This window comes from Triturus cristatus, chromosome 1_2 (genome assembly GCF_964204655.1).
Source record: "Triturus cristatus chromosome 1_2, aTriCri1.1, whole genome shotgun sequence".
Classification (NCBI taxonomy): domain Eukaryota; kingdom Metazoa; phylum Chordata; class Amphibia; order Caudata; family Salamandridae; genus Triturus; species Triturus cristatus.
Genome location: NC_140580.1, coordinates 822,843,752 through 822,860,832, shown reverse-complemented (window position 1 = coordinate 822,860,832; position 17,081 = coordinate 822,843,752). Strand labels below are relative to the sequence as shown.

At 42.5% G+C, this 17,081-nt stretch overlaps 1 protein-coding gene across 6 annotated transcripts in view; it reads right to left on the bottom strand.

Moving 5' to 3' along the window:
- Positions 1-17,081, bottom strand: part of RNF207 (ring finger protein 207) — a 1,105,462-nt gene that overhangs the window by 544,493 nt on the left and 543,888 nt on the right. For all 6 annotated transcript variants that reach the window (XM_085608881.1, XM_085608879.1, XM_085608885.1 and 3 more), the window contains one exon: positions 14,682-14,807. In XM_085608881.1, the coding sequence (XP_085465007.1) occupies positions 14,682-14,807 (126 nt within the window). The remainder of the gene's footprint in view (positions 1-14,681; positions 14,808-17,081) is intronic.

The window sequence follows — 17,081 nt, the reverse complement described above, 5'->3', positions numbered from 1 at the left end:
TAGTCAGTGATAAACTCTCTCGCTGTTCCCTTTGTGTACCTTCATGTCATGTTTTGTCTATGTCCTTCTAGGAAATGACAAGGAAAGGGGTTGCCCAGAATCACAGGACGTTGAGCGTTCCTGCAGAGACTCAAACCCTGTTACCCAGCTTCACGGTCGACTGCTCCAGCTGTAAGGCCACATCCTCTCCCCAAAACAATAGGATAAAATGATGTCCTGAACTATGGCCACACTTAGCCAATGCTAGGGAGACCTTTTACTTCTCAATGTACTTTTATAGTTAGACAGCCAGATAATCAAAGGATAAATGGAAAATAAGAGCGGAAAGGTTACAATCACGGGTTACTCCGTTTAAGGGATGTTATGAGGTGTAAAAAAGGTCCAGTCACCTGATTGGCAGGTGCAACAGGAGTAACACAAGCAACTCACACAGAGGGTAGTGTGCCTGGAGAGCTGAAATACCTGCGGGTGGCAGATGCAGAAGTGTGAGCCCTGCTGGCAGTCGTGATCCAGCATGTCACTGCTACTCAGGTAACTAGAGCTGAGGGCAGTGATGCTATATGGGCCGTGTAGTGCCTGGCACCACAGGGCAGATACCGCTGTTCCTGCATCACGTGCTCTTCTGTGTCTTATCACTGAGGAGGCAACTTACAGAGGCCGTGGTATAGCATGGGAGTGAGAGAGAGAAAAGTTCCTGTGGAATGATCGAACATGCGATTGACATTGTCTCAAAATAATTGATGAAGAGGTGTCACCCAAAGAAGACTATTGTTAAAAGGGCTGGTCAAAAGCCTGCTGTTATTTTAAGTAATATGCCAGTAGACCACTTCCCTGTCAAGCCACCGTAAATAGGACCATTGTGGGCAAGTGCAATGTGTCTTCGTGTGGAACAGCACACATCTCTGAAAGTTTTCATCCTGCTGAGTGCTCTGTTGTGAAATGTACATTTATTGTGCGTTTATTTTCATATTTATTACTAGATAATAGTGAGAAAGTCTAAGGTAGACAGCAATATAAGAGAAGGTAGAGATATAGTCCAATTTTGAAACAATGTTTTTTTTATTGAGATCCCTAATTTTTTTTTTACAAATTCATCCCTATATCACAATATAAATGTCCAATAATGCGCTTCCAAACAAAGTATGGAGTACATATTCAAGAGTAAAAAAGAGAAGAGTGCATAATCAGAATAAAATCCAGAATAACATTGGACTAAAAATTAAGACCAGATATAGTACCAATTCTCCGTTTAAGAGAAAATAACTAAAGTGCCCATAGTGCATTAAAGTGCGAATCCAACTAAAATATCGAGATATAGCAGAAGATGAGGCTTCTGATAGTATTTCACCATAAAAGACCAAGTACGACGTCAACTGCCAGTTTTAAGAGGAGCTAAAGTGTCTATAGTGCAATAAAGTACAATAAAGTATATGTTGGAAATACTCCACTCCCACACCGGAAAGGGTAGTGGTAACGGGGTCTCTCCAGACATACACAGTGGTAGCTTGGCTCGAGTGGTCAGGAATCAGGCACCGTGCTAAGCATACGACATACCCATACAATAACCATGCGTGCATCCGTTCCAAAAACGACTCTACACCGTAAAAATTATGAAAATATCTCTGTTTATCTTCTTTTTCTCTTAGTTGCTGATTAAATAAATAATAACACAATCACAATATACAAGGCTTGTTAAATAGTGCAGGTCAATTAAGTACTGTCTTAAGGATTCAATAAATAGGGGTGATCATAAATAATAAAGGCATAAATATAAGTGCAATACATACAGGCAATTAAATATTCTGAGGCAATCAATACTGCAAACCAATAAATATTGTGCGACAATAAATACTGTGGAACAATAAATACAGTCTAGCAATAAATAAGTTAAATACAATAAATACAGTGCTCTCAATAAATAGTTAAAAGCTGACAGTGACACTTAAAGAATCAGATCACATTTGAGATTACTATGGGCTAATTTGGCCCAGGCACAGCTTGTGGTTAGGTGGATGGCTTGAGGGTGTCTACTCCCTGGCTTGGACAAGGCTGAGGCCTAAACTGAGGTAGATCAAGGGGGGAATACTAGAGACCTGGCTCTATCACTCTACACAACCCCTCTGAATTAGTCTCAGCTCACCCCTGGCACAATCCAGCTGGTTCCAGCACCTCTCTAACCCCTAGAGTAGTCTCTTAGGATTCCACAGGGCCTTAGGCGCCCTCTATTCCACTTACTGCCCTTTTTCTGAAGCTCCGACGCCGCTGGAGTCGTGTCGACGCCGTGAGGCGGTTCCGGTTCGATGTCGGCGGCCTCGGCACAATGTCAGTTCTTGACGACGCCGGTAGGCGGTTCCGGATCGATGTCGGCGGCCTCGGCTCGATCTCGACCTCCGATTCGATGACGTCGGGCAGTCTTGGCTCGATGTCGACTTCGGGCGGCTCCGGTCCGATGGCGACCTCAGGTTCGATGACGTCGGCCGGCCTTGGCTCGATGTCGACTTCCGGCGGCTCCGGAGTGCGATCCCCACTCCCGACCTCCGGTGCTCCTCTCCTCAGGTTCCGGCGACTCCGGAGTGCGACCTCACTCCCGACCTCCGGTGCTCCTCTCCTCAGGTTCCGGCGACTCCGGAGTGCGATCTCCACTCCCGACCTCCGGCACGCTTCACCTCGGTCTCCGGCGACTCCGGAGGGCGGACTTCACTCCCCCGTCGACGCCGCTCACTCGACCTCGGGTGACTTCCTCCTCGACCCCTGGTACTCTCTACGACCTCCGTCGGCGCCCTATCTCGACCTCTGGCGGCTCCGGGTACGACGTCTGCTTTTCCAGTCAGCGCCGCTTCTCCACCTTGGGCTCCAGGTCTCCAGGCTACTCGACGTCGGACTCCAGGGAAACCAGTATCCAGGTCAGGATCTTGCTGTTCTTGGATTCTAAGGCCTGTTCCTGCTGTCCAGGTCCTTAAGATGGTTTTTCTTGCTTCTTCCCACACAGGGCTCCAGGCTGGGCTCAGTCAGTAGGGACTAGTATCAAGGGTGGGTTTATGGACCCCACTCCAGGCACAAGTTTCCACCCCTGCTGCCTCACTCCTTCCTCCTTCAGGTTTCGGCTGCTCACTCCTCACCAGTCAGGTGCCAACTGCCAGCTCCAACTGCCAACTCTCTGTCTTAGCTTCCCAACATTCTAAACCGCCTCCAACTGTCACAGGGCTCCAGAATGTTGCAGAAGGTTCTAGTAGGTTCCAGTGGGTGCTGGTGATGTCACAGGTGGCCACCATTTTGTGCTCCAGGCCCTCAGACAGAAGTCCAGGGGTAGATAAAATGGCTCCCTGAATCTGCAGCAACACTAAAAAGTCTGGTGGTTCCCAAAAAGGAAAAATTCTAACAGGGTTTGAGGCAAAAGTGGGACAAAATAAATAATGATGAGGAGGGACCACCCAAAGGGCTGACAGGTCTAACAGTATACAAATATGTCGACACATGAAACATCGGATAGTATTTTAGCATATTAACACAACGTCGGCAGCCTGTTATAAAAGGAACTAAAGTGTCTATAGTGCAATAAAGTGCAATAAAGTATACAAATATGTTGACATATGAGACATCGGATAATATGTCATCATATTAATAGTGCCTTTAAAATGTTAAGTTCTATTTAATCGAAAATGACTCCCAAACCTTTTCAAATTTCTTAATTCCTCACTTCATATTGCAAACAAACGTTCACTATTTCTAACCTGCTTCATTTTCCGAAACCACTTGTATTTTGTTGGTACCAGACCTGATCGCCATCTTTGAAGCAGCAGCCACCTAGCGACCGCCATTGCAATACATAATAGTTTAACCAATTTATCGGATAAGCAACGGGAGGGATCGTAACCTAGGACTTTCAGCTAACTGTTAGAATCCAAGTATGCAAAATATTAATCCCTGAGATTAGGGAGAACTAACCTACCCTTCTCAAAGTGCTTAATGCAATTCTGGAGGGGGTGGGGGAGTTTTTCTCCCCCAGAGGAAAGACGAAAACATGGACTCTAATTTACCGAAGAAAGGTGCTGTTGAAACACACGGAATTGCAGAATATAAGAAATTAAACAGCTGGAGAACAGACATCTTAATCAATGAAACTCTCACCATGATAGTTAACGGAAGTGAGTTCCAACGGAGAAATAAATCCTGAACTTTCAACAGAAGCGGATCAAAATTTAAATCTCACAGATCAGAGATTTGTTTACGCATGACAATATATCAGTATATAAGACATCAGGCTTGCATCCACACTGGATTATTTCCGTTTTCTTTTTATTAATTTTATAAAATCCAAACAATTCAAACTGTTCAAAGATTTCAAAGACCTTTGCTTGCACCCCCTTATCGCAAAAGATAATGAGCATGATATCGTCAGCATATATTTGTAGTTTCCCCATAGTAGGTAAAGGGGGGCGAATATCTACATTATCTTGAATGGCAATAGCCAAAGGCTCAATAAAAAAAGCGAATAAAACAGGGGACAGTGTACAACCTTGTCTGGTCCCACGTCGAACACTAATTTGTCCTACTTCGGAGGCGTTGACAATAATTTTGGCTTCTGCATTGTGATACATTCTCTGAATCAATCCTGTGATTGGGGGGGGGGGGGATATACTGAACCTAGACAGAATACGGAATAAAGTCCCCCAGACCACGAGGTTGAACGCCTTCTCAGCATCTAACAGAAGGATCAGGGCCAGTATTTTCTTGGTCTCAAATAGTCCAGTGCTTCTGCTAAAGAATGCGTATTTGTCCCAAGCTGTCTCCCTGCAATAAAATCATTATGATCAGAATGGATCAGGTTTGAAGCTATCATATTGAATCTATTGGCTAAATGTTTGGTAATAATTTTATAGTCAGAATTCAAAAGTGTGATTGGGCGATATGAATTAGGGTCTTCGCCATCCTTCTACTTTTTCAAAAAGCTAACTACATTCCCTTTTCGGAATGAAACTGGTATCAGACTCCCTCTAGGGTTGAGTTGGCAATCATTTAAAAATATTCTGATAAAACCCCCTGAAAATGTCTTTAAAAAAATTCCACCGGAAGACCATCCGGTCCACAGGCTTTACCGTTTGGGAGGTTTTTTATAACATCCCCCAGTTCTTCTTTAGAGAAGGGGCGCATCATATTAATTTTATCGGTCTCGGAGAGTACCGGAATTTTCTGTTCCAAAAGGAACATTTCCAGGGACGCATTATCAGTGGTTTGTTTTTGACCATAAATACACCTGTAATGTTCCAGCATTATGTCCCCAATGTAAGCTGGGTCCTCGCTTCAGGTACCAGTAGCGGGACATTTCAATATGCCGATCCGCTTACTTGCAGCCTGCTCCCGAGCTTGCCATGAAAGAAACCTCCCTGTAAAATGACTTTCTTCGTATACCTTTTTGCCTATGGTTACGATTAGGGGTTTCACATTTTAAATAATAGGCCTCGCTAAGAGCCCATTTACCCTGGTCAAGTTTTTGTTGATTGGGAGCCAGGGGCTTCTAAGTAAGGTATCGTAGTCCCTCTGAACCTTCTGCTTTAGGATTCGTTTTTTTTCCTTTCTCTTTTTTAAAACTTTCTGCATCTTTACCTATAGCCAGACCCGAATATATGCCTTAAGGGAGTCCCAGACAATGTGAGGAGGAGCCGTCCCATGATTTCTTACGAGAAAGTCAATCTCGGTTTTACAGAATGGCACCCAACTTTCTTCCAGTAAGTATTGCCTATTTAATGTCCATCTCCTGGGGTGAAGCAGGATTTTCCATAACTCAATCTATAAAATAATCATGGCATGAGCTGAGAATCCATTGAGGAGGATTCTCGGATTATTAAATACGTGAACAAGTGCACGATCTTCCCGAAAAACAGGTATATGCGATTTTAGTCGGAAATGCTTCCCTCCAGGGGACAATTATCTCCAAAGTCTTGCTATAATTTTGGATAATTTTAAAAGTTTTAGGTTTTAATCACTTTTTGGAAGTGACTGAGGAGTCCATCTTTGAGTTTGATAAAAAATTGAATTGCCCTCCCCTATGATTATTTCACCAGGAATTTGTATTAAGGATTGTAACAGAGACTGCAGAACCACAAAGGAAGATTGGTGGACATATGTACCATTTTCACCACCTCTTATCGCCCTATCGCAGGAAGACTGGTATCCGGCTCCCGATACCTCGACTTGGATTCAAAGTGACGGCCAGGTCCCCTTTAATTGGGCGGAGGATACAACACCGGACACGCCCGCTGAGGACGTCCCAACGTGCGCAGCATCAAAAGGACAAGACTCCAGGAAGTGGACGGACGGCGATTCCCGGAGGAGTGCAGTAGGAGAGAGGAGCAGCGGAGAGGAGACGAGCGGAGCGGCGGAAGGAAGAACGAGGAGGAGTGAAGGCGAGGATTCAGGACCGAACAAAGAAGAAGACAAGACCAGACCAGGAGAAGAATCGGGACACCACGCAGCGCCCCGCCACGTTCCCAGGGGAGGAGCGTGGCTAGGACAGGTACGAGACCGTGTAGCGGGCTGGGTGGGGATACGGGAACCGAAGCCTCCCTAGACAGTACTACACCCTTCAACTGGTCGCAGAGAAGCGTGTTTATTTCTTTCTTCCCTACCCCTATTTTGTTTTTTTCCTCACCTTATCAGGGGAAGTCACTTGTTGCACTGCTGGGTCAAGCATAAAGGGAGGGGGGCGAACACTGTGCACTATTAGGGGTATCCTCACTCCCGGTCCTAGGGTCAGGCGTTGTCGTGCTACAATCGCACCACTGACCAGTTTCATTCTCTTTGCTTTTGGGGCCTCTTACGTTCCCGGAGAACACGGACGTCAGGAAAGTGTCGCCCGACGACCCGGAATCCCAACCCCTCGTGGAGGAAGACTCCCCGTCACCCCGCACCATGGACCCGGCCGCATTTGCCCGCGAAAGACTGACCAGTAGAAAAAAGAAAAGCTATATATCAATAAAACCCCGGTTAACAAAAAGAAGTTTGTCTTCTGTCCCTGACCTGTCATTACAAGGATTTAAATAATTCTTCGTATGGCTCATCATTATCTTCCACTGGGGCATAAATACTAGTGAAGGTTAGGTATCTACTCCCCAACTTATAAGTCACCCAGCACCACCTTCCTTCCTTATCACTTACATAATTCACCACCTCTGTTTGAAATTTTTTACCCAGAAAAATCACCGTGCCCCGATGTGTTGTGGGGAAAATGAGAAGCCCCGATATGCTGCCCAGAATCTAAAAATAGAGAAATCAGCTAACTTCCACAGGTATATGGGTCTCTTGAATTAGCTGGATTTTCCGTCTTAATCCAGGATTCAATTTTTATTATTGAGGCCGTTAACATTAAAGGAGACCACCTTTAAGATTTCCTTTATATCCATTAGCCCAATATACTATTTTTGGCCTAGAGGGGTCTCAAATATAGACAGGAACTTTAAGACATATAAATCCTCCAATGTACCTGGCCACCTCCAAAGATCTATCATTATTTCAGCACTGACGCAGTGTGTATATTTACAAATAGCGTTCGGATAGCACAATTTACATTTGACTTTGGATTTTAGAAATAGAGTTCTTTTTCCCTTCTTACTTCCGATTCCTATACATCCCCTCCACCCTACCCCACCCATGTACCACCCCCCCAAAACAAAAGCCACAGTGAGCGGTCCACCATCCCTGCACACACCGGACAGGCTAACCCCACTCCCCAAAACTGGAACCTTGACCTTGTGCCAGAAGCAATCGGCCTACCTACCCCTTCTCGCCCCACCCCAGGACGTGAAAAAAGGACAAAAAAAAAAGAGAAGGAACCCCCAAAAAACTAGCTGAAACAAATTCAAAAAGGGAAAGAAAAAGAAGAAAAGGCAAAAAGATATGCAGACAGTCATGGAATCTGTCTAATGGCCCCTAGCTAAGAAATTAAACCTTTGTTACAATAGTTCCTGGGCTACAGGGACATTGCAGAGTAAATTAAATCTTCCTTTAACAAGCACTTTTAGTTTACTTTGTTGTGCAATCATTGCCCGTGCCCCCTGTTCTTTGAACAAATGCAACATTTTAACAAATTCTGAAGATACACTGGCACGCGATGGGCCCTACTGAGAGTCAAATCTGTATTGTATTCCGGGAGGACTTTTTTTTAAATAAAAGAATCGACGCATTGTAGTGTCTGCTGACCCTCAAGGCCTTCCGGAATACCGATGATATGAAGATTAGAGCATCTAGAGTGATTCTCCAATTCCTCCAATTTATATTACATTGCAGATTTTTGTCTCTGGCAAGCAGCTACCTTATGTTTCATGATGGAAACCTGATCCTCCAGCTACGATATCCTAGTTTCTGCCACCTTAAGTTTCGCCGGAACCCAGGCCACATCTTCGATTTTTTTAAGCCGGGCAAGTATAGCAGCGGTCTCCACAGTTTGAGAGGCTTTAAGCTCCCTAATCTCCTCCAAAATTAGGTTGAGCAGGCTCTTGGCATCCCATGGCAGAGTGAAGGGTATATCGCCCTGAGTGGGTCTTTCCTGACCTGATTCAAGCCCGGATTTAGTTTGTGCGGCTAACGCTTCAGTGTTTTCGGGTACTGCCTGCCCTGTGATTTCTGGCACTGCTAATCCAGATAGCCTCTGTGAGGGAGACAACTGAGATTTTGATGGAAGTTGTGATAAAACATTACTGTCACCTCTGGGAGACCCACTCCGTTGAGCCAGGTGACTGTGCAGCTACTGGTGGAACACTCTCCAGCACATCTGCGCCAGGCATTGACCCAGATTCAGCCTTAAGAAAATAGGGTGTTTTTTTGTTTTGTTTTTTAGGTTCCTTGGATTTCCAAGGCCCCAGCATCATTCATGGAAGTAATCGCCTCTGATTCTCTACAGATATTTGTGCAGAGGCCCCCCCCGCAGAGCCTCCGAGGACGGGATTAAAACTCTTATCCAAATCGGCTAAGGCACCACACTGACCGTCTTTCTGAGAGAGCTCTATGACTGCCATCTCTGAATTTTCTGTAGGCAACACCAGGTCTTTCTGTGAGGACGCAGCGTGATTTGTCCGTGCTGCTGCTTGCCCTACACATTTTTTGACTCTCTGGACCAAGACTAGGGAATCAAGATGGGTTGCGGCAGAACTTTTAGAAAAGTTTCGCATGTTGAGAGTTCCTCCAAAAGGGCTGGTTTCCTTTTTTTATTTTATTTTTCCTTTGCTCTCAACTCTTCCTCACCTCTACTCCACCTGCCCTCAAAGTCACTGCTGGAATGAGATACTGCTTTGCTATGCTATGCTACGGTTGCGGAGATTACAGAAGTTTAAAAAGCAAAACGAAATAGATATTGCTGCGCATAGAAACCCCCCCAGCGACCCTCTACCAGGTAGTACCTAGTAGCCCTATGCCCAAGCTGGCAGCAGAGCACATGCACTCACTCCCTGGTGAGAAACCTGGTGGTCCATGAAGGCGAGAAAAACATCACCCGTAAGCAGTTGAGCTGCTTTGATTCTAGGAGGTAGCACTGCCAATTCCGAATTGCCTCAACGTTTCTCAGCAATCACCTTGGATAGCTACAACAAAGTCAATAGAGGAGATTTCTTTAAAGCTTGCTGCTGCCTTATGGGTCAAAAGGGAGCCAAAAAAAGCAGGAAATGTAATTAACTCCTTGACCAAAAGGTCCAGTCGCCAAGCAAAATGCAGCAGCCCAACCGGCAGAAACGAAAATCCAAGGACCAGGAGCACCAGGAGCTCAATCAGTCCTTATGGCCCCCCTGCCAGCTTCCAAACAGCACGCCCACTTTACTTCCGCCTGCAGTTGGAGGACGCATCCAGATTTCATTGGGTGGCAATTCTAGGCAGCAAGCCCTACGTAGCAAACATTGCAGCCTCATGGGCTCTGGCTCGAAAACTCAGCGACAGCCCACATTCCTCCATCACTCGTCCAATTTTTAAACAATGTTAATGTCTATGATGTGTGTAGTTCTTTTTTTAACATGAATGTAAGCCCTTGGTGAGCAACAAGGAAAATTGTTATCTTCCCCTATTACAGAGTCGGTGGATTGACGGCAGAGAAAACCATATTCAGGCAGAATTGTTGGTAAATACTCAATCGCATTTTTGCTTTTTCGCATTTTATTTTCAATTAAAATATTACAGCTTGAAACTGCATTTAATTATCTGCCATTGTTGTGAAGGTGATTTTAACTTGTGAGAATGATTGAGTGAACTCTCCAAATTTGTGACTTTCCCCACTGTAATAGGAAATACATATATATTGCTCTGATAAGCACCTGTAGTCAAGACAACACCTCCTGCGAACCCCATCCAAGCTCTCCCAAATATTACAGTATGGATTGGTACATTTTGAAGCATAGAATTACTAAATCTTATGGCACAGAATACAATGTTTGTCGATTTTTTCATCCTTACTTAAACACTTTGGGACAAATGTATATTTTGCCTGGGAGGGAACTCCATCGCAACAATGACTGATTTCCCTCTCTGCCAACATAATGGTCTGCCTGCCTGATTTAGAGTTCGGTGGACCATTGGTTTGACAACAGCAGAGACTTCTCCCTCTCCACCATGGTCAAACCCGATAGCCAGTCGACATAAGGACCATCGGAGGTTTGGCTAAATAGCCTCTCACCTAATTTAGATGGGAAGACAGGTGATGGGGGTGTTTTTTAAATTTTCAAAAAGACTGTTTGAAATTGTCTTTTTGAAAATAAAAAACGTTGTAAGTTTACCGTACAGCTCCGTTATGTTGATAGAGCCATACGGTAAAGTTACAATGCATACATTGACAGGAACCGCCACAATGGGGGTTTCTGCCGATTCTAAAAAATGTCTGCTTGGCAAGTGGACATTTCTAAATTTGGCCGGCAGTGCCTCCAACTGGAATGGACAATAATTAACGGGCCTCTATTGTGGAAAGATTTTGATGATAGCCAGATCAGGAATTGGATGCCGACAGCATCCACTTAAAGTGTAGTGGAACTCTACCTTCTTTACGTCAGTTATTGATTCATTTCCAATGGCTGTGTTATTCCAATAATCTTTACTCATCTTGAAGGTCCAATGATCACCTCTGACAGGTTTGCATATTAATTAGGCCTTAATTAAATTGGCCAGGCCTTGAACATAATCCAGCTATTTTAGATTGGCCCAGACATGTAGTACCAGTGCCATGGCATATCCTATCATCAACCTGGATGCTATTTCATTTTGTGGCACATAAATTTCGATTTAAATGCAATGTGAAACGATATAGGTGCCATGTCCTAGAAAAATATTTGAGGAATATTTGAATCTGGTGTCATTTTTATTGGCGTACGATTTGTGGTGGGGAGTTTCACAGTGGTGCACACTGCACCATGTATCCACTGATTCACTTACAGCAGACATAATTTTTTGCAACATGAAAATATTGATCCGCACACCAAGGCAGACCCGTGAGTACTGGAATGGTCTATTAGTTTCCTTTCATAGGTGCCTGCACTTGAGTTGCTTTTTAGCCACTGTAATCAAAAAGCTATACTATAAAATTATTTTTTCCTTAATTTTCTTGGAAGTGAAACCCCCTAGAGCCAACGCAGATGTTCAGGATAACAAGCTGCAAATGACCACTCAGTGCCATTTGGTTGTGATTTAATTGGTTTCAGAACTGCTTAGATGCCCCAGTAAATGTAGCCTTTGGGATTTTAATTGACCATCAAAATGAATTTCAAATAGGTACAGAAGACATGGTAAAGTTATAGACATTCAGTCTGTTTTCTTCTGTGTGATTTCCCCTAACTATCATATAAGTGATGGGTTAAGAAAATTCCTTTAGACAGAAAAACCTTTGAATCGTCGTTTAAGATACAAGTAGGAAATTGGAATTATTTTAAAAGAACGTTTACGTTCCTTTATTCCTTTGCATGAAAAATGATTTTTTTTAAATAACTTTTCTTCCCCCACCCTCAGTAAATATTGAGGATAGTGGTTTCAATTTCCCATGTACTACGCAGCAACTTAAATTGGAAAAATTAAGAAACATTGTTTTTCTTGATTTTTCTTTTTTAAAGACATTGCTTTTTAATAAATGTTTCTTCCTCCAGCCTCGCCTCCTGTGAAAATGGGGACTAATGATTTCACTTTCCCATACTTATTGCACTCACATACATATTTTTTTTTTTAAAAAAATGCTTTTTTCTATATTATAAAAAATGTTTTTTAAGTAAGTCTTTCCTTTCTCATGCTCAAGGCGCTGTGCACTATTGCTTTCACATTCCCAAACTTATTGCACTGGAGCTTACCTGCATGTGGCAACCTGCAATCGTACAGAACTTTAAACAATATTTTATTTTTTCTGGGTCCATTTCAAGTTTTATAGACAGTTATTTAAAATGAAAACCTTTTTCTTTCCCCACACTCTCATTAAAAGGGCAGTATTGCTTTCACCTCACCACGCTTACTGCACTTTATTTACATGTATAAGTAAAAGAGAGATTTTAGAAACCTTCTAGTTTCTTATTGTAGAAAATGATTTTCTATGAAAAATTGTTCCTTCCCTCCACCACCCTCTTAGGGAATATTGGTTTCATTTTCATTTTATCACTTTGACAGCTCTCAGGTTTGTGCCATTTGAATCTGTGTCTGAACTCAGAATCTGCCTGGTGATTTAAGGGACTCACTGAAAAATGGCATAGAGTAATGAGAGTGTTGGAAAAGGTGGACTAAATAGATTCTTCTCTGCAAGAGGATTATTGCATAGTATGAGGATTCACCGATCTTCACCACAAGCATGTATGGAAGTGCAAGTCACTTCAGACAACCGGCAAGATCATTCTGTGGATATCATCCTTACTGATATCAAAACTGCTCTAACCTTCTGCAATTGGGAAAGAACTTGGTGATTTATCTCTTCAAAGACCATTATCTCCATACTCTGCAAGGAGTCATTGTTTTGGCCTATTTCTAAACTACCTTTATTGGTACAAGTGTGCACTCTCCCATTGTTTAGCACTTGTCTCAGGGCCCTTTTAAGGGTAATTAGGGCTCTGGGCAGGAAATATTTAGGGGCCCCTGTTCAGAACAACTTTGAAGTCAATTGCCCATTTTCAATCTTTTTCTACTTAAACCCCTCACAATAGCAAACAATATTGACTTAAAAGTTGAAACAATGTTGACTTTGTAGTTGAAATAGAAAAAGAGTCTGAAATGACAAAGAAAACCTTTCACTTTCACAGGGCCCCTTTGGATGGAAAGGTGCCTGGGCAATTGCCCACTTGTCAATGCCTTAAAACTTCTCTGATTTTTCTGCTTCCTAGCTGGATTCACAATATAAAAAACATCCCACATACATACACACATACATACAAACATACAATTGCCATGGTGAATAGCAGAGACTGCACTCCTATTGCTGTATGTGCTTTGCATGTGGACTCCAAAGTGCTCTGTGGCACCCAGAGATACATTTACAGGGTGACTCAAGCTCATCTGAAACGGAGAACAACTGGCCAGGAAACAAACCACACGGAGACAAAAAAGTATTTCTGAGGCAGATATAATCCAAATACATCTCTGTGAATACTTGACTAAGTAATTACAGAATGGAATTGTTGGGGCTATGCTTATTTTGCAGATTATCAAATATATTCTTATTTGGGAAAATATTGCAGGATTAAAGAGAAATAAGAAGAAAATAATATATATTTTTACAGGTTTCTTACAGGTATTTAACACCGGAAAACCATCCAAATATAATTGGTCACACATTAAATAAAATAGTTATTGGAGAATGCAAGATTCAAAGTTTAGGATTAAGTATGGAGCAATGTGATGGAGGTCTAATATAATCTCACAATTGTCTCGCAGCACCAAACACTTTAACATGGATGTCACATCGGGGTTGCCAAGACATAATATACATCTGTATGGCACCCGGTAAGCGCCTCCTGGGACTCTGTCAGCATTCAACTAAGTCATTGCCTAGGCAGTTATAAATGGACACTTTTGTATAACATACCTTACTGTAGAATCCAGCAAAGAATTGATGACCAAGTATTCTGTGTCATAGTGATTCATGACAGATATCACTAGAAATTGACTAGTTTGTCTACACCCTGTGCTCCCTACTACTTCTAAAATGCCTTCCTTTCATGGGCTTGGATGAGGAATTTAAATTCAGATTTTGTGATACTTTTTCATCCATTTTCTATGACTTCATGTGGGTTCAAGACTGTGCCACATAACTTTTAATAGTACAGTTGGAGTTAAAGGTCGTATAATACCACGATCTGGGATGTATCTATACCTAAGCATAGAGTAAAGGTTTGCCAGTGTTCCCTCCTAAGACTTGCTGAGAACAAGTACTGGCGAATGCACATACATTTTGTGGCAGAGGACATACGTGCAAGAGACCTAATTAATAGGTTTGCTGAAAATAATGTAGATGCCAATTCCAAAACTGTCAAAGAGGGAACACTCTGATAATTTTTTCAACCCTTGAAGCATCACTCACCAGGATCACTTCATCACTGTGTAAGTAAAGGAAAATATGAAGTACTGAAATTACATACATTGTACTGTCTTAACAATGACCTTGTGACATTAGACAAACTGCCATAGAATGGGACAGGTACTTGTAGTCTACCTTGTAGAGCATTATTGAAAGTTTTGAACGGTGGTACCTGCATGCTGCTAAACAAGCTGTTGATTGAAGTCTCTTCTTCATCTGCACTGTTCCGTACTTCTTCGATTAATGCTTTCAGGAGGACAATAGCTTCACGGGTAGATGTTTGTAGTTCTTTCACTGCCTATTTGAATAGGTACATACAGCAATCATTAGTTCCATCACATATCCCGCAATGAATAGGCTTGCTTGAAACAACATTTAAAAGATATACATACATATTATATATTCGATCCTGGGCTCGTGCTTGATGTAATTGACATTTAATGCTGATCACCCAGCACGAGTTTGAAACTCTCCCTTTAATGGCTCTATTTATACATTAATTTGTTTTTATTCTGATTTGGGCCCTGAGGGGATGGACTAAGAACTTTTACTCAGTTATGGGCCACTTCCCAAGGATTTCCGTTGAAAAAAATCACAATTATGTGTTTATTCTGGCCGTGTGGAGTTGCTTACAAACATTACGACCCACTGTCTCCCAATGGACAGCAACTTGGACGTTGTGAGGATATCACGGGCATGAAACAGGGTTGCTTTTTGCAAGCATAAGAAACGGATTGCACGTGAAGCACCTTCCGGCATCTAGCAGTATGGTGCTTCAAGTAAAAGAGACTAATCGCTTGTAAAGCATTCTTTAACCCGACCCGGCAGGCTCAAGTTTCAATATAATTTGTCTAACTAGTGTGAACTTTGCTACAAAAATGCAGTGACAATTTGAAGCATTTATTTTATTTTATGATTTTAGTCTTATATTCTGGCACATATGTTTGAGCTATTGGCGGCCCAATTAACATACTTCCAATATAACTGTCTATGCAGGTGACATGAATGTTGTTTACTAATGAACATTTATATGCACACAGAAGGGGAAAGTGGTATTACATTGCCGGTTACACAGACATCGTAAATTGTAGATTTCTTGTGTTTTTTATTTCTTGCATTATGCAAAGTTGGCAAATATCGGATTTGTTTTAACCCCTTCGCTGCGGCGCGAATTCCGCCGCAGCGCTGGGGTGGTTTGGGGGCAGCACGGTGGCGCGGTGCTCATGACGGAACCGCACCGTCATGAGTCACGGGCGAGCTGTGCTCATGACGGCGTGGTTCCGTCACGACTCCGCCCACTCTCTAATTCGCCCGCACAGGCGGGGAATTCGAGCCGCGTGGGAGGAGCGGCCGCTCCATGACGGAACCACGCCGTCATGAGCACACGGTGCCCGTGGCTCATGACGGCGTGGTTCCGTCAAGGGCACACAAGGGGTTAATGGCACTAGTGACACTTCCCATGTGTTTAACAACAACAACAACTCAGTTACTTCTTTCAGATAATCCATATTGGTGCAATGTGTTAAAATGTCAGTATTTTGTTTATGTCTATTGCATACCTGCAGGGGGTGGGCTATAAATTTCCACATTGTTTGGTTGTCAATTTGATTGACAAAGGCTTCTGCGAAGCCGAAACGCGTCTCCTTAAGCCCGGGGTCGAGGGAGACCCAGAAAAATAAAGGTGCCATATTCCTGCAGCTTTCGAGTACGTGCCTTCTTCTTTGGGAGCAGGATTGTGTATATATCAATTCCAAGCATTCCTTGACCTCCAGTTACGGCGAGAAAGAATGAGCGAACTCATCTCGTGGCAATGAAATATCTTTTTATTTATTTCTTCTGCCTGCCATGACGCGTTTCGACCGATACAACGGCCTTGATCACATAAGGTTGGCTTTGCAGAAAGACTTTTTTTTAAATTGCTAAACCCGTGTCGCGTGATACATAAACATGGTAAACAGACTATATCATTATATATAATGGAGGGAGGTGCATTCTGTAAATATTTGACATCATAAACAAACGTACCAAAATGCGCCATATTGCAATTATCCCGAATTCCCCACGTATACAATAGTCATTTTGTGTCTTATGAGGTTATAAAAGTATATTCAGACAGCTATTTTATTCATTTAAAAACTACTTCATAGCATAAATTGTTTTCAGCAGATAATAAATCATACTGTACTCAACTAAAATTATTAAAACCTGGGATTTTCGAAGGACACACCAAATATATAAATAAATATATATAAATGTATATGAAAATATATATATATATATATATATATATATATATAAATATATACATAAATAATAACTGTATAAATACCAAGTTAAAATCCACACATGTGCCCATAATATATATATATATCCTTTCGATTCCATTACTTGCTGCAGGCTTATTTCCACAAACGGGCACGGATCACCATATTAGTGCTTAAGTTGTATTTATTTTTCAAGCAGCCATTACGCGAGCCTTGATCACATGACAAGTGCCATGGCTTGGTTTTTCTCTTTTAAAGTGACAGGTGCAAAGTTCAAAGTGCAAAGATGACGCATTCATAAACATGGA